Genomic DNA, 21,540 nt, shown 5'->3' with positions numbered 1-21,540 from the left:
TAAGAAGAGCTGTAAGCAAACCCCTTGCAGTCCTGAGAGACCATTCCTTTCTCACTGCTCACAGTTCCAATGATCAATCTAAATGAACGTTTTAAGATGAGCCCATTGTTATGGTGACTGCCCCAATCCATACACAGCCAGCTATTCAAGAGTTCAGACTACACTACAAGGAAACTGCCTCTCTGTAAGTTATTTCCCAACATGTGGGAGGTCTCAGGAAAACAATAGCCATTTTTTTTCTTTAAAGATAGCTTTCAGTTGTGAGTGTTCTTTATTTTCTTAATTTAGATTTAATTTCTTAAGTACAGAATGCTTTTCTTGGAAACTGTTCTTGAAGAGGATGATTTCTTAAGTATAGAATGCTTTTCTTGGAAACTGTTCATGAAGGGGATGATTTGCAACTTCTGGGACTACACCAGTTTGATAAAGCGAGTCCTTTCACATTTGCCATCTGGGCTTTGGTTTCCCTATCTTCAAAGTCACAGATAGGCAATTTATTCTGACACTCCATGGTGGTGATAAGTTAATGTTGGGATGTTTATCAAGTTGGAGAAAAGCTGACATCTAAGCAAGGTTTTCTGATATACCTCTTTCATTGATTCTTTTGCAGGTGACACGTATTGAAATATTTGTTTACCCTTATCAAAGGGTCAAATAATGTAGTCATTAAGAGTTCTTTTTCTCTGTGCAATCCTGGGAGCTGGGCCTGGCTGGTGTGACTTGGCACTAGGAAGCATTAAGCAGACTTTTCTCAAGCACAGAAACTGGAATCAGGATTTCAGTCTAAGTCCTTGCTCTACCACTTACTAGGTCTATAATCTCAGGCAAGTAATAGCTTTGTGCCTTAGTTTTCTCATCTTTAACATGGAGCTAGAACCAGTACCTAATAGTAACACTACTCCAAAGGAGGTTGAGGATCAGTCGAGAAAATGGATGTGGAAAATGCTTTGCAAAACGAATATGCTGGAGGGTATGTCTGCTTTATTGAATTTAATCTTCTTAATTACGCTGTCAGGTGAATATCATTACTTTCATTTTAGAGATGAAGAAACTAAGGCTCGGAGAGGCTGTTAATTTCTTAAAGTCTCTTAGCAAATAGGGGGAGTGGTGGATCCCAGATGAGACTCCACTTCCAAATCAAACACCGACCCTCGCCACTGAAATTGCCCCAGCTCTGCCTGTTCCATTATTGTCCTCCACTTTACTCCTCCTCTTCTAATGACTACAGTGTGACACTGGGTCCAGGTTTCATGGCCTCTGACTTTTCCCATATCTCGCTGCTAACTCTCTGGTATTTCCATGAAAGACCTTCTAAATCATCCCACCATGGCTCCTGCTGCTCCATAAAGGAAAACACTATCTTTTATGATGTTATTGAAAGCAGCTCCCTGCTCAGTTTGTGCCAAGCAAAGACCTGGACGGTGTTTTTGTGATGTGGCCTCTTAATTTCTGCCATTGAACAATGACATCACTGTAGAAAACCACTTAATAACCTATCCCCACAAATGTTTTAAAGACTTCTGGAAAGTGAATATAAATGTATATTTATATCTACTTTAATTATTTCTACAGTTTCCAGAATTTGCATGGCTACATCCCTTTTAAAAAATGGGCTCAGCCGGAGGATCATTTGAGGTTAGGAGTTCAAGACAAACCCGGTAAGATTAAAAAAAAAAAAAAAAGTGAGCCCAAATGTATATTTAATTTCCCAGAAACCCAGTTTAGAGACTCTTGAACAAAGACTTCATATATTAATTTTAACAAAACTTCCCAACTTTAACTTTGTAGAGTGGAAGATATCTGAAAATGTATTTTAAAAATAAAGGAATCCTATTTTTCTTGTACCATTAGGCAAAAAGCATAGTAAAATAATATAAATAGTTAACTGAAGGGAACTTTCTTAACGAAAGTCTAATCAAAAGTTAGTTTTTAATTTGTAAATGTTTTTTTTTTTAGCTATTCTTGTTATTTTAATTGGAACAGCTTCCCTCTTTCACAAGCCTTGCCAACACAATGTTAACATTATCTTTTTTACATTTAAGATAAATATATTGAGTGAGACGGTGTTCTATTATTTCCATATCTCCACAGCAACCAGCACAATGGCTTGAACAAAGTAGATGCTCAGCGAATGTTCTCTAATTAGAACCCTCAAATACTCAGAGTAGATATTCTGATACCACAGTGTTTGAAAAGAGAAACTAACAAGTAAATGTGAACAGTAAGCATTAAGATGCACATGCAGACCATAGGGGCAAGAGACAGTTTGGTATAGGTGCAGCAAAAAATGGAGTCTACTGATAGAAAATATGTAGTTTCTAGTATATTTTATGCACGTGAATAGTTTTTCTTTTCTTTTTTTTTTTTTTTTTTTTTTTTTTTTTTTTTTGTGAGACAGAGTCTCGCTCTCGCCCAGGCTGGAGTGCAGAGGTGTGATCTCGGCTCGCTGCAAGCTCCGCCTCCTGGGTTCACGCCATTCTCCTGCCTCAGCCTCCCAACTAGCTGGGACTACAGGCACCCGCCACTACACCCAGCTATTTTTTTTTGTATTTTTAGTAGAGACGGGGTTTCACTGTGTTAGCCAGGATGGTCTCAATCTCTTGACCTTGTGATCCGCCCACCTAGGCCTCCCAAAGTGCTGGGATTACTACAGGCGTGAGCTACCCCCGACACGTGAATAGTTTTTCTAATATGTTTTAATCGTTTTCTAATATGTTCTAATAGTTTTTCTAATACATTCTAATAGTTTTTGAAGTGATCCAAATATTAAAACTTTGCAAATACTCTTCTAGTTGTATAAATAAGTAAATGTGAGAGCATACATACTTCATAGCTTGTCTACCTTGGCTCTGACTATAATGTCCTTAAAAGTCAGCAAATTCACATAGACCAGTGTGGTGAGGCCAGTCATATCTCAGTGAAGATTTTTTTAGAGTAACAGATTAAGGATTTTCAGGTTCAAAGAAAGTAACAAAGATGAGCTTTAAAACGAAATGTAATGTCTCAATTTTTTTAACTAAATTGTTGCATGTGGAATAAGCCAATCATATTTTGTACAACTAAATGAAATAAATTTTTGAGTTATTACACTTGTAAACCTATGTTATTAACTATAAACTGATGGGGTTTTAAAACTAAAATATGAGATCCAAAAGCCCAGATACAATTAAGAAGCCCAAATAATTGAAAATTAATTCAACATCTTTGTAATACCTGTCCCTTGAAGGTGACATCCTTCTGCAGAAGAGAAACATCCCCCGCCCCCCACATGAAAATAACTGTCTCGTGTTATTATGGGATTACTGATTAAGTGGGATAACATGTAGCAACCTCCTAGGACGGGGCTTGGCATGCAATAGGCATCTAAGAAATGTCGACATGATATATTATATTGCTACTTGACTGTACTTTCCCTGCCCCCCCTTGCAGAAATCATGTGTAACACTCCAGGACAAATGCTTGGTGCCAGGGACCCTTGGGGCTTACAAATATAGGACTTGCAGAAATCAACGGAAGAGGAGCCCCATGATGCTGGCTTGGTGTCCAGGCATGGCCATGGATACTTACAACCCACAGTACTTGGGAACTAACGATGTCACAAAAATCACCATGTCGCCAGGCCTGCCATACAGCTGTGCCTCCTCCAGGACTGTGCAGCTCTGCGCATCAGGGCAGCAGGCCACGCCTTGTGTCCCTTTGTTTTCATTCATTTTGACAAAGGCACCATTATGGGCTTTTCCTCTTGACTCAATCAAATTTAAATGGCACGGCTCCATTTGAGATGTTTTTTTATTGAAGTAACCAATCATAATATTGTAATAAGTATAGAAACATTATTATTTTTACAAAGACTATTTCTGTTCTTGATTTGATGAACGATATATTTTAAAGTAATCTTGACATGTTTATTCCAAATGAGAGGATTTAAAGTAATACCCAGACAACTGAAATGAAGAATCCATAACCCTTAATTCAAAATAACATGCTGCATAGTTGAAATCCTGTAAATAACAGGGAGCTTTTTGGGAAGGGTGGCGAGAACAGTGCCGGCTCAGTTGCTGGAGGCTTACCTTCATCTCTTTACTAATGTCACCCCTCCCAAGAACTGAAGGGGAGATATAATTGCACCATGTTATCATCTGTACAGCTCCTTCTCATGATTGAATGATCTAATGCTCACTGTAACCACCTGAGTTAGAGTTACAATGAGAAAGCCAATTTCTCATTGGCTTTCTCATTAATTCTGGAGGTGAATTAATTCCTCCAGAATTACATGACTATGGGAGGGAGACTTGTCCCTGTGTCTTCCCTACTATGCCTACCAGGCTCAAGGGGAAATGTGCTAACCTGCAGGCCTCCTCTATTGAGGGCATAATGTTAGGCAGATAACTTTGTCCTTGAGCCAAAGATGACAGGCAAGGGTACCGTTAGTGAACTGCTTCCGGGGGTTTTCATCCAATGGGCCTATAGACTCTTAGAGTACTGACTATGCCAGGAATCCCTCACAATGTAACACCTGACAGTTTCTCAGTAAACCAGGGGTCCTCTACCTGGACTCCATGAAAGTGACTATCAGTTCACTTTACATGAAATTTTAAGTAGAGGTATGGGTACATGTATGGGAATTTTTCTGATATAAGGGGTCATGGCCTTCAGATACTTAAATGAACCTATAAAACTAAAAAAACCCTAAGAATCAGTAAAATAAAAGATTGTTTTTAAAGAGGTCTATCTTGATCTATTTTTACTTTGTTCTAAATTTGACCCTTTATTCATGCAGAAATAAAAAACTATCCTATGAGACAGTCATAGCCTCATTGTTTAATTTCTGTATTAGGGAAATGAGTTGAGTCATTAAAAAAAACATGATGAAGGGGACAGGCATGGTGGCTCACGCCTGTAATCCCTGCACTTTGGGAGGGTGAGGCGGGTGGATCACTTGAGGTCAGGAGTTTGAGACCAGCCTGGCCAACATGGTGAAAACCCATCTCCACTAAAAATACAAAAATACATTAGCCGCTGGGTGTGGTGGCTCATGCCTGTAATCCCAGCATTTTGGGAGGCTGAGGCAGGTGGATCACGTGAGGTCAGGAGTTCAAGACCAGCCTGGCCAACATGGTGAAATCCCGTCTCCACTAAAAATACAAAAATTAGCCTGGCATGGTGGCAGGCGCCTTTAATCCCATCTACTTGGGAAGCTGAGACAAGACAATCACTTGAATCCGGGAGGCGGAGGTTGCAGTGAGCTGAGATCATGCCACTGTACTCCAGCCTGGGTGACAGAGCGAGACTCCATCTCAAAAAAAAAAAAAAAAAAAGGAGGCTCCAGCCAGGATGTGTTGCAGGCTCCAAGACTTTAAAATAGTTTGGTCAAGAGAAGATCTTTCCTTGTGGTACTTTTTGTGATACCATGTAGAACCAATGCATGCCTTGATACTATATTCTAAAAATGATACAAGATAAAAATACATTGATACAGAAATACCATGAAATTAAATGTGGAGCTTTATAGACCTCTAGACACTTCAGAGGTTTTCTTTTTTTTTTTTTTTTTTCTTTTTTTGAGACAGAGTCTCGCTCTGTCCCCCAGGCTGGAGTGCAGTGGCACGATCTCGGCTCACTGCAAGCTCTGCTTCCAGGTTCACGCCATTCTCCTGCCTCAGCCTCCCAAGTAGCTGAGACTACAGGTGTCTGCCAACACGCCTGGCTAACTTTTTGTATTTTCAGTAGAGACAGGGTTTCACCGTGTTAGCCAGGATGGTCTCGATCTCCTGACCTCGTGATCCGCCCGTCTCGGCCTCCCAAAGTGCTGGGATTACAGGCGTGAGCCACCGTGCCCAGCCCAGAGGTTTTCTTTATGCAACAAATCTGAGCACCAAGAATTTCAGTAATTTTTCATAAATTTTGACTGCCAATAGGTAATAATTTCTCACAATTTGTTGATCCTTTCCTTGTCTTCAATGCTTATATTAAAATACTTCTTAGAAAAGTTATTGCTGCCTGAACAGGAATATGAATATGAATTGTTTTGCTCTACTTCTTATTATGCATGAAACTGTCTATGCCATATCTTGTACAAAATAAGAAGTCACATGCATATAGACACAATTTTCATTCTTTTAAAGAATACTTTACAGTTAAGCCTATTTGAAAAGAAGTTTTAAGCTTCCTGGAAAAAAAGCTGTGCTTGGAATATTTATTAAATGGCAAAAGGCAAACCAAATGTGCATGCAATCAAATGAAGAGTAAAATTGTGAGTAATAATTTAATACTTCAAGTTAATAGATTGTTTAATAATTAAAATCAGCTGCTTGCCCCATATCGTGACACCTGAACAACAGAAAGCGAATCACCTAGAACCAAGGCAAAGTTAGAGTTGATGCTTCAAGCAAAACATCAGAAAAGGCCATGGCACTTGTCATATGTTGCCTATAAAAATGAGCTTGGGGGAAGGGCTGGGCGTGGTGGCTCATGCCTGTAATCCCAGCACTTTGGGAGGCTGAGGTGGGTGGATCAACAGGTCAGGAGATCGAGATCATCCTGGCTAACACAGTGAAACCCCGTCTCTACTAAAAATACAAAAAATTAGACAGGTGTGGTGGCAGGCGCCTGTGGTCCCAGCTACTCGGGAGGCTGAGGCAGGAGAATGGCGTGAACCTGGGAGGCAGACGTTGCAGTGAGCCGAGATTGCGCCACTGCGCTCCAGCCTGGGTGACAGAGTGAGACTCTGTCCAAAAAAAAAAAAGAGCTTGGGGAAAAAGGATATTATCCTATTAGGGGTGATTTTTTTCTTTCTATGCTGAAGTTTACTCTCGTCACCACTGCAGGTATAAATAACCCTGGTGCTTTGAAACTGCGTCTTTCACGTATGCAGAAAACATTTACTGAGTGCCAAACTATGTGCCAGTACTGGAAAAACAAAAATGAATAACACAAGCCCACGTATTAGTGGGTCCTGTCTGATTAGTGCTATAATTGAGGTATACACAGTGAGCCTGTAGCTCTGCTGTGGTGGATGTACAGCAATAATTACCTCTCATTTTCTTTTGCTTTGCCTCTATGAATTCAAAGCCCGTTGCCTGTTATCCTTGAACTATAATTATTTTAATCATTGTTCTGCACACATAAATATGTTTCATTCCCTATCTCATGTCCAGAACAATGAATGAAGTACTAAAACATCATGTTTAAGTTAATGTTTGCTGAATAGCGAGAAGCCAAAAAAAAAAAAAGGAAAAAGAAACCAGTACAAATTGTCCCTGACTCAACTGTGGCTTTTCATGTACCACTACTCTCCTTAATCATTTCTTGGTAAATGCAGGAAGCACATGGGCATGTGGAGAATGCTAACCATCATCTACTGAGCCTGCCATGCAGTACTGTGTGCTTTCACCTGTTTACAACAAGAAACACTTTGTTTATAACTGTTTACAATAAAAAAAAAGTCTGTGGCAAACATATGATTATGCATTAGTATATTAGCATTTATATGGCCATGGGTCTAAATATGTAACATTAAACAGACAACAGATTCAAAACAGACCATCTGCCAATAAAATCTAAATTACTGAATAGATTCACCTATAGTTTGGCAATGCCTGATGTGTATAGATATCAAGCAAATAATGTTGCTTTTTTCAACAGGAAACAGCAGTCACCGTGCTTTGGGAAGCAGAACATTTTTCTAAGAACAGGTGGAAAAGCATGGCACGTAAAATAAAAGATTTTTACAATGCAAAGACAAATGTGTGATCAATGTACTGCTGGGAAATGAATTATTGTTAAGCGTCGATATGTTGTAAAATTTCTTAAAACCTCATATTTTAACCATTTTCACATTGCTATGGAACAGAATAAATTCTCTGCTCTCTATTTGAGCTAAGACGCCGAAACCAATCATATCTTTCTGGTAAAATGAAACAATTACGCATGTAAGTTACTTACTCTGAAATGGAATATATCGTATAAAATGAGATTCTAAAATAAAAGGAACCACAGTTACTTACTCTGAAATGGAATATATCGTATAAAATGAGATTCTAAAATAAAAGGAACCACAGTGTCTTTGTTCTTATTTAAGAGGAATGATGGAAACTTTGGTGACATCATCCACTGATGTTAATCGACACTGGCAGATGTCATATTTAGGATAAAGTTTTTGTTTAAAACAATTAAATCTTTTACCCGATACATCATATTAACAAAGTACAGCAAAATGTCCAAAATTACCTTTTTTAAAAACACATTTTATTTGCCAATATTCTTGATTATCATATAGCAAACACCAATGAGAAATTTAACAGAAACTCTGAATCAAATGATTTTCTACTTGTGTATTTGGAACTGAACAAAGTTTTTTATAAATTATGCTAGTGTTTCAGAGAACAGGTGGCATTTATCTTCATCTTTATGTTTGATATAAATGAATGCCCCTACTAAAAGTGCTGATAAAGAATGTATCTCAGCTTTCCTAATGGAATACATAATATTATATCCTGATTTGACAAAAACAAGTTCTAGGGACTATTATGAAAGCCTATAGAGTATCTAAATCCTTCAGAGTCAGTGATCTGATTCTTCTTTGGAAGAATTAAGAATCAACAAGGGCTATGAAACATGATAAAACTAATTTCTTATCTGGCTATATTCCAAATGCATTCTCTCTTAAGTGGGTTTATTATGTGATTTACAGAGCCTTGCTACTCAAATTATGGTCCATGGACCAGCAACGTCAGTGCTGGTCACCTGGGAGGGTGAATCTCCACCCAAGACCTACCAGGTCAGAATCTGCATTTTAACAGATTCCCAGGTGATTCCTTTGACATTAAAAGGTGACATGCATGACTTAGAGCTTCTGAATCACAGGCCCCCAGGGCCTATGCATCATCTCCCTTAACCTTCCATTACTTCTACAAAAAAGGTAGACAGAATGTAGGCTTCAGTAGTTAGGTTAAGACTACTTCTCCTCGATGACATGATTGTATATTCAGAAAACCCCATCATCTCAGCCCAAAAACTCCTTAAGCTGATAAGCAACTTCAGCAAAGTCTCAGGATACCAAATCAATGTGCAAAAATCACAAGCATTCTTATACACCAATAATAGACAAACGGCCAAATCATGAGCAAACTCCCATTCACAATTGCTACAAAGAGAATAAAATACCTAGGAATACAACTTACAACGGATGTGAAGGACCTCTTCAGGGAGAACTACAAACCACTGCTCAAGGAAATAAGAGAGGACACAAACAAATGGAAAAACATTCCATGCTCATGGATAGGAAGAATCAATATCATGAAAATGGCCATACTGCCCAAAGTAATTTATAGATTCAATGCTATTCCCATCAAGTTACCACTGACTTTCTTCACAGAATTAGAAAAAAACTACTTTAAGTTTCATATGTAACCAAAAAAGAGCACGTATAGCCAAGACAATCCTAAGCAAAAAGAACAAAGCTGGAGGCATCACGCTACCTGACTTCAAACTATATTACATGGCTACAGTAACCAAAACAGCATAGTACTGCTACCAAAACAGCTATATAGACCAATGGAACATAACAGAGGGCTCAGAAATAACACCACACATCTACAACCATCTGATCTTTGACAAACCTGACAAAAACAAGAAATGGGGAAAGGATTCCCTATTTAATAAATGGTGTTGGAAAAACTGGCTAGCTATATGCAGAAAACTGAAACTGGACCCCTTCCTTACCCCTTATACAAAAATTAACTCAAGATGGATTAAAGATTTAAACGTAAGACCCAAAACCATAAAAACCGTAGAAGAAAACCTAGGCAATACCATTCAGGACATAGGCATGGGTAAAGACTTCATGACTAAAACACCAAAAGCAATGGCAACAAAAGCCAAAATTGACAAATGGGATCTAATTAAACTAAAGAGCTTCTGCACAGCAAAAGAAACTATCATCAGAGTGAACAGGCAACCTTCAGAATGGGAGAAAAATTTTGCAATCTATCCATCTGATAAAGGGCTAATATCCAGCATCTACAAGGACCTTACACAAATTCACAACAAAAAAACAAACAACCCCATCAAAAAGTAGGCAAAGAATATGAACAGACACTTCTCAAAAGAAGACATTTATGCAGCCAACAAACATATGAAAAAAAGCTCATCATCACTTGTCATTAGAGAAATGCAAATCAAAACCACTATGAGATACCATCTCACGCCAGTTAGAATGGCAATCATTAAAAAGTCAGGAAACAACAGATGCCGGAGGGGATGTGGAGAAATAGGAACACTTTTACACTGTTGGTGGGAGTGTAAATTAGTTCAACCATTGTGGAAGACAGTGTGGCAATTCCTCAAGGATCTAGAACCAGAAATACCATTTGACCCAGCAATCTCATTACTGGGTATATACCGAAAGGATTATAAATCCTTCTACTATAAAGACACATGCACATGTATGTTTATTGCAGCACTATTCACAATAGCAAAGACTTGGAACCAACTCAAATGCCCACCAATGTTAGACTGGATAAAGAAAATGTGGGACATATAGACCATGGAATACTGTGCAGCCATAAAAAAGAATGAGTTCATGTCCTTTGTAGGGACATGGATGAAGCTGGAAACCATCATTCTTGGCAAACTGACACAGGAACAGAAGACCAAACACCGCATGTTCTCACTCATAAGTGGGAGATGAACAATAAAAACATATGGGCACAGGGAGGGGAACATCACACACTGGGGTCTGTCAGGGGGTGGGGGGCAAGGGGAGGGATAGTATTAGGAGAAATACCTAATGTAGATGACAGGTTGATGGGTGCAGCAAACTACCATGGCACATGTATACCTATGTAACAAACCTGCATATTCTACACATGTATCCCAGAACTTAAAGTATAATAAAAGAAAAGATCAATACTAACAACAACAAAAAAAGAGACTACTTCCCCTCTATAGTAAAATCACAGGCACTTTAGTTTTCAATTACATACTGACTTTGATACTTGCAAACCTCACCATCAATGTCAAATACAAATAAACAATTTACAACTCTTTAAGACAAGCATATACTTGAGAACTGAAAATTGAAGATGAATACCACCACATACAAAATAAAATGTAAACTAGGCTTCACCCACTCTGAAGAATTATGTAGTAAGTACAAGTTCGGCAGTTTCTATCACTGATTTTAAGAAAAACATAGTTCACTGAGTCATTCATAGCAGTGAGCAGAGGCATGGAGCCAGCCATACTCAGTTGCACATGTGCCATGCACACTGGTTCTTACCTGTTTGTACTCAGATTCTCTTCCAACCAATACCTGCAGAATGTAGTTAACAGGGTCGCCTTTCATTGGTGGTACTGTCTCCCATAAAATTTCACATGAATTTCCTTCTAACTGTGTTACTCGAGGTGCTGAAATACAAATCCACACATCCAAGCTCAAAATTCAAAGTATCATGTTAATAGTCAACACTTTAGCACTATTAGTGAGAACCCAGAGGGAGCAAGATTGTGCCTGTGTTTGCCCTGAGAGAGGAGTTCATTTGCGCAGCCTCTCATAAAACCAGCAGGGTGCCCTTTAGGCACAGAGAAGTTACTCCATGACTAAAAAGCCATTGATGAAAAATCCTTTGCCCATTATCCCATTAATAACAGCTTGATGTGGATCACATCTTTTTTTCTCCTATGGCAATTGAGCATCCTCTATGGCTTAGACCCTGTCCTAGGTATTCTGGAAGATAGAAAAACAGGCAAGGTAAACTCTGTTTTCAAGAAACTTAAGATTTAGTTGAAGGAAGGGGAGAGCAAGGTATGAGACGCATACAAAAAGAAACATCAGGGAATAAAAATGAGAGGTACAAACTAAACGTTGGTGATTTCCAGGGGAGGAAAAGAGCATATCTGGGTGAGGATCTAAGGAAAGTTTGAGGAGCAGGTGTCATGTGAGAACAGTCCTGGGGAATGGGCAGCATTGAAAGCCTTTAAAAATTAAATTATATTTATATATATTTTATTTTTCACCTCCTGAACTCATTCTCATTTAAAGCTAAATTATATTAGTCTGTAGTAAGGCATTTAAAATATTCTAGATTTAAAAAATATTTTCATAACTTTTATCTCTACAGCTTGATTCAATATGACATTTTCCTATTTTGTAACTAGAATGTATATCTCCTGTCTGAACTCCCTTCTACTTTAATCCCTAATTACATGCAACTAATTCTTGAGACAGTTGTTTCTACTTGCAATTCTGTATGATACTGTTTCAGAAAAATAATGCTTTCCTTAAAAAAAAAAAAAAGAAGAAGAAGAAGAAGAAGAAGAAGAAGAAAAGGAGTCTATGCTGGAAATACTTGGCCAAAATTCCAAGCATTTTATGAAAAAACTAAATAAGGAAGCCTATCAGATTAAACTGTCCTCCAGCTAAGACAATAATTTTCTGAATCTAAGAGTGAGAAGAAGACAACCTGATCATCCGTCAGAGTGGGAAAACTGACCTTCTGAAGTAGAAAGGCCGGGAGATGCAAGCACTATCAATGTGCCATCATATTTTTTGTAAAATGAATCCCCACCAAGAATCACTTTGAGAGGCAAAGATAGTACTCCTTCATACTAGAAAGACCCCTGAAGTGGGATAATTGATAAATGTGGCCACCCTTCCTTGGTACTAACAAACCAAAGCAGTCACAGTGTGCTCAGACATCTTTTGTGTTATAACTGAAAGGCAAAGCTGCACCAAAGGGCCAGGGCATTTACTGCCAAAGTGACCTGGCAAGGCTGTGCATGTGTATGCACATTCATACTCGTGTCTTAGTCACATAAAGAAGGGTCTGCCAAAGAGTCTGCAGGGCAGGGAAGCAGGAGGAAGGTATTTACCCTAAACTAATCCTGACAGGAGCTATGAGGTTTGCAGAATCCGAGCCAAATCCTGACCCAGGTCCTGGAGAGTTCCTATAATTGACTTGGTGCCCTGGTTGTAGCTGACACACCTCCTTCATGTGGGAGTAGAGAGTCAAACACATATGCAAGGATCTTTTGTGCAGGTTGTATTTACCCCGCTATCTGTCAGCCTTAGGGTTATTTTGAACAATAGCTGGATAAAGCCACTTGTGCTGTCTGTCCCCTACAAGACAAGCTGCAGGGACCTCCACAAGAACCACAGTATTTGCAGGAAATGAGGCAGGGCCTCAGGAGTCCATGAGTGGCTGGGTGGACAGGCTGAGCATGCTATGGCTCCTATTGCTATTTCCTGCCTTGCAAGTCAGCCACAGTCAGGCATAGCTCTGTGGCTAGATAACAGGCTGAGGGCTCAGCAGACCTGGTGGAAGGAGGGTCCAGGCAGAGTGTCTTTTGTTCACTAGCCTCGAGAGATATGGGGAAGATCTGGATACGTGGGGCTCTCACAACTTCTGCAGTACCTGATCCCATTAAGGGGCCAGAGTAGGAAAGTAGTCATCCTTGAAGAAACTTCAAGGTAAGTACCCCAGGAGATTAGAGCAGATCGCTGCTACAGCTTTCCAAAGGCAGCGCTCCACCACACCAAGAGCTGTGAGCCAAAAGAGAAAGGCTGCTGAAGTTGGCTAAGTCAGTCTCTAGGCACCAAAGTCACTAAAAGATGAATGCCAACCTCTGCTTCTCTGAATGTCTAGGAAAGGGGAGTCTGACACCTTCCTTGGTAAACTGTCTTAAGGGCTGCAGCACCAGGAATTTAACCCTTATTTCTAACCATTATTTTTGATAAACATGCACACATACAGAGAAAAGTCATTATCTGTAGGCCCTTTCCTTTCAAGGTCTCTCATTTCCCCCAGACAACCCATTGCTCAATCTTCTTTAGAATGGTTCTTTTGATTCTATCTTGCTGACATTATATTTAACATCAGAAAAGAGCTTCTTTCTATAAGTCCCAACAGTTCCTTACTCTCACAAGAGAGGGTGAAAGAATACATAGTCTACACACCTTTGATGGTGGGGGGGACACTTTTGGTTGTGCTGAAGGTATAGGTTTCTGAGAAGGGCCCTTCTCCAGCCTCGCTTGCTGCCTGGATTCTGAAGGAGTAGCATGTGAATTCCGTCAGTCTCTGGACCTTGTAAGTGTGGCTGGGTCCTCTGTAGATTGAAATAAACCTAGAAGGAGGAGCAGAATCAATTAGCCATCTGAACTCCTACTAATGACAAGAAATTAATTATGATGCAAACTAGTGGAGCAGATTAGGCCAACTTGGTAAACGCTTTCCATACATTCTGAATTAATAATCAGCGAGTTGTTACATTAGGGTTAAGCTTAATGTCTAAATGTATGTTTTTATAAAAGAAAAACATAAACTTAAGCACATATAAAGACTAGAATGAGACTCCTTTAATTAGGATCTAGATTCTAGAAACATCAGTTGCTTATGTTTTTATTTACTAATAAAAAACAGAATTTTCAAATTTTTCATAATGCTAGTATCTACAATCTGGTAGTGTAAACTAATCTTCTACTATGTACTAGGCAATGAAGTTAATGTTAACAGGACACCTGAGAAATAAGATGTCCTCTTTAGCCAAATTTTGCAAATAACTGAGGTTTGGCCAGAAATGCTTTTAATTTTAACTTTTATCGATCTTACCAAGAGCTTTCAAAGCCCCATTCCTCAACTGCTAAGGAGACATTTAGGATTATGGATCATTGAGAACACATGTAAAAAGAAAAAAAAAAATGCTGTGTTCAGAATCATCCATCAGGTTCATCAAAATCACAGACAAACAGCACAGGTGGGCTGGACAGTTTGGACTGGCAGCTTTTGGCTCCTTCCCCCATCGGATCCAGGACTATTTTACACTTCTCTGCTAATTAAGATTTCCACGAAACGTTAAGCATAACAGGCACAAAGATAAACAAACAAGACCTTATGTTTTAGGTGTTTTCCCCCAGGGTCTTGAAAACAATGTTTTCACAATAAAAACATATTTGAGAACTACAGTATGCTGTCATCTTTTTTAAAAATATAGTTTAACTGTAAAATTTTGGAAATAACATAACTTCCCATAAGTCATCCAGGATCTTTAGTAGATTCAGTATTTGAATACTGGTGGTCCAGTGGACACTCTGAGAACCACTACATAAGTTAATCCAACCACAATGCCTGGTTCCTAGACAGACAGGCCAATGGATTCTACATTTCCAGGGCTTTGTCACAGCATCTGAGGACAATCCACTGTCTTCAGCTACTGGAAGTCAGCCACTAACAAAATAATAATCCAAAATGTCTGACTCTTGGGCCAATTTGGCCTAGGGGTAAGCGGAATTTATGTATTCATTTAGCAAACATTTCTTGAACATCTGCTGTGTGCTAGGCTCTGTGGATTTGAAAGATGAATAAGACCTAATCCCTGTGCGTTAGCTGGTTCTGAGTGTGGGCAAGGTTTTGTGAAGCAGAGCAGCAGCTTTTCCATGTGCTGGAGAACAGTCCCTCTGGATGGATGAATGGATGCAAAAATGAAGACATCATTTACATCATCAAATACAGATCTAAAACATTTTTTCTTTTCTTTTCTTTCTTTTTTTTTTTTTTTAACAAAGCCTGTCAGAGTCAATGCTTACTTTAAAATATCCACGTGTGTACTCATCAGCCTCTGCAATCAAGTTCCCGAGCCCTGGTCATTTCACCTATTTAGTGTTCTGTCTGCTTTGCTGTGTAAGGAAGTGCCTTTTATTAAAGGCTGAACATTTTTAATTTCAGGGAAAGCCAGAGTCCAGGCTGAAACCCACAAATACCATGGCAACCTGTTTAGCACTCTTGACACATTACTACCCTAATGAAGACATCCTTGCTAATGCCAGAGCCAAACAGCTATTTATTAACTCAGCCTAACCTAGTCTACAATCTCTAGCAGGAGTAATTGCCCTTAATTATATCACAAATTGAAGTCATGGTTTAAGAAGTGAAAGTGTTACATCTTCATTATAAATTTGCCATAAAGCTCAGTTTTTAAAAGAGTTTGGAGAGGACTACTAGGAACAGTATGCTTTCCTGCCATGCCACACTCTAAGGAGAGTATTTGTTTTGGAAAATAAGTTCAATATATATTTGGACCCAGACCCAATTATAATGTAAGCAATAGCACTCACAGTCACAAAGAAATTTACTGAAGCAAATTCATTACTCTAAGTTTGTAATCTAAACAGAACAGATAACATACGTATCAATTTTCAAACACATCAAAATCTTTTGTTTCCAGACTACTCTGTTCCTTTAACTTCTTGTTTTGCTCTTGTACTGGAGCATTTTATTAACTGTTTAAAATTGCATTCCAATTTATGAAAAACATAGTGGAAACAGCTGACAGTAATGAGAAATCTAAAATTTTATTTATCTCTGGAGACAGTGTTAATTGGAAATACAAAAATGACCCCATTTGTGTCTAGAAAAAAGTAGGAGTGACCTTGAAGACTCTGGAGGAGACATGACTGCAGAGGATTTCAGCCTTACAGTTCAATCACCTTATTTTCAGTAAAGGTGGGGTTAGGCAGCTCCAGGAGGCCACCTTGGAGCTGCAATTCCCCGTGGAGAGGAACCTGGGAACTGGCAGCCTGGTGCTCCCAGCAGAAGGGAGCTGAGAAGAGGAGGGAAAGGGGTGGTTCTTTCTTCCTTCAGCCTTTTCTAGAATAAGCATGTGTTTCAGCAGTCCTCTAATGTAGCCCACTGTCTACTCTGGCAATAATAAATCATGATCTGCTCATTGCTCTGATCAAAGCCATCACTGCTTTGACTGGCCTGCCTTCCCCAAAAAAGGGCATGGGAAGAAATTATGAGAGGGGCATAGAGAAGAGCTCTTTTATTTTGTTCTCAGAATGTGTATGGAAATAGCCAAAATAGATGGTAACTAATTCCTATGTCATGTAATTAACCAGATATTGAGCCTTCAGGAGGGAAGGAGACGATGGGCATGACAGAGGCTCTTTCCTGGGTGAAACAAGTATAAGGTGGGAAAGGGAGACATAAGGAATCCTAAGAGCTTTGGGTGAAACAGCCCAAGGCAGGAAAGCATCAAGTGTCAATCGGGCCATCTAGAAACACTGACGTACCCTGTCCTTTTGGGGCCTGTGCCCTAAGATGAACACACAGGCCCAAGGTCAGAAGGGCTGAGCAATGACGCAAGATGATCATAGCTAATGCTTTCTGAAGACTTTCTCCAATCATCTCACTCTGAAGAGTGACCAAGAGCCACAGGGAGACATTAAAGACAGAGGTAGCAAGTTGGCACATTATTAAAAAGCTGACACTTTCCTCACTTTAAAGGTTTTCCCTACCCTTTCGTCTTCTTAAGGAAATAAAAGAGGTAAGAATAGAAAGAGAACTGCAAGAATGAAACCATGGCATGAAAGGGATGAGAAAGACTTGGTACCAATTTTTTATACTATGAAAATCATTTATCACAGTCATTTCCAATTTCATGTCATTTTACTCTAACAAAAAAATTCATTAAATATACAAGCAAATAGATTCTAGTTAAACTTCTTCTATACCCCCTTAAGATCTGGGTACTTGGTAGGCTCTCAGTAAATGCAATTTCTGAGACTGGAATTGGCTCTGTAGACTATGAAACACCAGCAAGTAGTTTAGTCTCTTCATGCCTCAGTTTTCTCATCTGTACAATCAGTGAAATGATGGAATCAACCTCAGAGATATTGTGAGGTTTAAATGGGTTAATAAAAGAAAAGTGCTGGCCAGGTGCAGTGGCTCACGCCTGTAACTCTAACACTTTGGGAGGCCGAGGCGGGCGGATCACAAGGTCAGGATTTCGAGACCAGCCTGGCCAGCATGGTGAAACCCCATCTCTACTAAAAACACAAAAATTAGCCAGGCGTGGTAGTGCGTGCCTATAGTCCCAGCTACTCAGGAGGCTGAGGCAGGAGAATCGCTTGAACCCAGTAGGCAGAGGTTGCAGTGAGCCAAGATTGCCACTGTACTCTGGCCTGGGTGACACAGAGAGACTCTGCCTCAAAAAAATAAATAAAATAAATAAATAAAATCAAAGTGCTTAGGCTAATCCTGATATATAACAACTCAATATGTGTTAGTTATAATCATCTTAATGCTGTGAAGACATAATTTTTAGAAAGGACTCCCCGTGTGTTCTGAGAGACCACGTACATCACTGTCTGCTAACACAGAAGTTATTTTTTCTGGGTGGAAAGTCAGCCGCATGGTAAGAAGCAACCCTGCAGAGCAGGCTGCCATGTTGGCCTCAGACATGAGCTGTGGGACTACATCTGTGAGGCTGTTTACTCTCCCTCAGGCAGGTGCTGCCAATGAAGTACAGGCAGAGACACTTCCTCGGAACACACTGGTGAGGTCTGAATTTGACGGCTCACATAAAAGCCCCAAGCTCTGACACAGCAGGCCTCAGATAACTGTTGATCCTAAATTTCTTTCTGGTAAACCCTGGCATGAAATGTACACGCTGACAATAATGTCTGGTTCCCCTTGTTCCTCCAATATCAGACAATAAAGACCTACCAAAACATAACAAAAAGCATATACGCCAATACAAGATTAATACAATTCCTCTTTCATCCCAATTCTATAATTATTTCTCATCATTCCAGAAGGCAAAAGAAGAGAGAATCTTCCTTCTTCGGGGCCAATGATTTATGGCCATTTGTATGGTGCTCTTTCTAGGAAGCTCTGTAGGTTAACACCCCTGTGGCTAGAACCACTCAGGGAGAGATTACAAATATTCATCAAATATTTGTTTTACAAAGACTAAGTTAGTTTTTTTCTTGCTCCTGTATCTTTTTTAAAAGACCAAGTGAATTTCAAAATTCATTAGTAAGTAAGCCAGAGGACTTTTGTGATGGAACGAAATATACCAAGCATCCCAAGACACAATGATTGAAGACTACACATTTTAAATGCAGATAGGGATTCCGAAGAGCAAGGCTTTGCCATGAAGAGGAGAACAGCATCTGTTGAACTTTCCTAGTCCCCTTCCTCTTATATGTAGAATGACCAGTGTCAGTGCTTAGATTCCACCTGCTTATGCACCACAGGCCCTAGGACATCACAGCACGGCCAGGAGGCAACAGAAGGGTCCTGCTGTCTTGAAGGTGCTGATCACTACTATTAATACTTCAGTGTGCATTGCTTCAACCCTGGGGAACGGAGGAGATCCCTGGAGTAGGAAGAAATCAGCTGGAAATGGGAGGACCTAAAGCAGCAGGAAATGGTGGAAAACTCTCACTAAGCCCTCAATACCTTGGTTTCTAACAGCGAGTGGGGCTCAGGAAACAGGGATGCACTCCACGAGGAGTCGCACCTGCTTAACCCTGGGCTGCTCCCCTGCCCTAGGCTGCTGAGAAGGACTGGACCATCTTTCACTCCCCTCCGTAACTCCGACACCGTCGGTGGAGGAGGTGGAGCACAGGGACTTGGACCCAGGAAGACCTGTGCTCTAACCAGCTCTGCGCTTTACTGTCACATCATTCACCCCTGCTAAGTGTCAGTTCCTCCCATTTGTAAAATGGGCACAGCATCTACCTCATAGATTGTTTTAAGAGTCAATGCAATATTTATGTGGGTAAAACCTTAGCACTGAGCCAGGACTCAGTAAGAGCCTGGCATATGGCATTATCCAACGGCCCCAAACTCTGCACCAGGAAGGCCACAAGTCACCTTTTAGGGATCTGAATTATACCCTGAGGACCTCTGGCTCCCAGTTCCTGCTGTACAGGCCTCTCCCCAGGTTACTGGGATCATTCACAACTTTTGACCCAGCAGGAACATGTCAATCTAAATTTGTGATGTTCTGTTACAGCCTATGCCAGACATTTAGCTCTCCCCAACATAAATCACTCATCTAATTTCGTGGCCAAGGAGTACAAATAAAATGTTCACTTTGTTATTTTCATGACATGAGCACTCTTGCTGACAAAAGCAACAAGGAATAATGTATATATAGTGGTTCCTGGAACATACTATATGCTCAATAAAGTCACTGAGTCATTTTAGTATGAGTTCAGGCTGAGGCATATGTAGCTACAGGCAACCCTTATGGTACCACAGGAGCCCCAGCCCACGCTGGCAATATCTCTGAGGGGTCTTCTACTCCACCTCCATCGCCTGCTGCCTGTGCCCATGAAGCTTCAGAGGCATCAGCCCCATGACCCAGGCTCCTGTGAGGACCAAGAAGAGGTCAAGCACAGTAACACCTGCGGGGCTCCACTGTGCAGGGAGTTCGGATACAACACACTGGGTGATGATATAAGCTCTGCAGTAAGCTGGCCTGGGTCTGAGTTCAGACTCAACAGTCTGGTAATGGTGCATTCTATAATCAGGTAAGTTGTTTCCTCCTCTGTAAAGTGGGTACGATAAGAGTAACTACCTTGTGGCATTATTGAGAGAATTAAAAGGGATGATGAAGGAAAACCCACTAGACAATGCCTAGCACTTATTAAATGTTCCATAAATACTACTGTTTTTAATACTATGTAAATATTATTGTTTCTAACACGAGTATTATTAACAAAGCACCAATGCTCATGAGTCTGTTTTACAAGGTTGGAAAAGCTGAAGGAGTCCTCAGAATGGCATCCCTCTCACTTTCATTCCATGAGGTTTTCTTGAGTTGGAGAGAAGAGTTGGGCATGTGACCAAGACCACTGTGTCCTGGTGAGTCCAGGCTAAGAACTGTTGCTGCAAACACCAAGATGGGGCAATGCACCCAATCTAGGCACTGCCCATAGCGTCGGGCATTTTTACTTAAAAGAAAGATTGGGAGAAATGCTCTCCTACACTAAGAATATTTACTTGGAAAGGGGAAATAAACTGGTTAGAAGGTTGGGTGGGTCATTAAAAGTTTACAATCTAAATGAATTCTTGATGGCTCTGCCCATAACTTGTTTGAGCTTTGACTGTAATATCTTCTTGAAACAACACACTCAGATGGCAATAAGCACGCATGAGTTTTAATGTTGGTGATTTACCAATGATTAATGGCATTATATTAGGTATCATAAGTAAACTAGAGATGATTTAAAGTATACAGGAGGATGTGCATAGGTTACATGCAAATACTATGCCATTTTATGTAAGGGACTGGAGCTCCCATGGACTTGTGGGGGGGCAGGGGGGAGAGTGTTGCCCTGAAACCAATCACCCATAGATACTGAGGAAACAACTCTGTGTGATACTATAATGGTGGAAACACGTCATCATACATTTGTCCAAATCCATACAGTGAACAACACCAAGAGCAAACCCTAATGTAAATTGTGGAATTTGGGTAATAATGATGTGCCAACGTCTGTTCATCAGCTGTAACAAATGTCCCACTGTGGTGGATGATGCTGATAATAGAAAAGGCTGTGCATGTGTTGGGGTAGGTGGATAAGGGGTATCTTTGTACCTTCAGCTTCGTTTTGCTGTGAACCTAAAACTGCTCCAAAAAAATAAAGATATTTAAGAATGAAAAACAAAGTTCTACGTGTCTGTGAATACCGAATGACTCTGCTTATTTTATTCTGCTTGCCAGTCAGAGTACTCCATGGCGGGACAG

The 21,540-nt window shown here is 40.1% G+C and overlaps 1 protein-coding gene across 2 annotated transcripts in view; it reads right to left on the bottom strand.

The window, feature by feature from the left end:
• The window catches only part of FNDC3B (fibronectin type III domain containing 3B), a 361,800-nt gene that overhangs the window by 8,807 nt on the left and 331,453 nt on the right, over nt 1–21,540 (bottom strand). For both annotated transcript variants that reach the window (XM_003256464.3, XM_003256465.3), the window contains exons 24-25: nt 13,958–14,124; nt 11,282–11,409 (exon numbers count right to left, since the gene is read on the bottom strand). In XM_003256464.3, coding sequence (XP_003256512.2) covers nt 11,282–11,409; nt 13,958–14,124 — 295 coding nt within the window. The remainder of the gene's footprint in view (nt 1–11,281; nt 11,410–13,957; nt 14,125–21,540) is intronic.

The sequence above is a fragment of the Nomascus leucogenys genome, chromosome 11 (assembly GCF_006542625.1).
Source record: "Nomascus leucogenys isolate Asia chromosome 11, Asia_NLE_v1, whole genome shotgun sequence".
NCBI lineage: Eukaryota > Metazoa > Chordata > Mammalia > Primates > Hylobatidae > Nomascus > Nomascus leucogenys.
The sequence above is the reverse complement of the archived record's forward strand: the minus strand, read 5'-3'. Positions and strand labels throughout refer to the sequence as shown.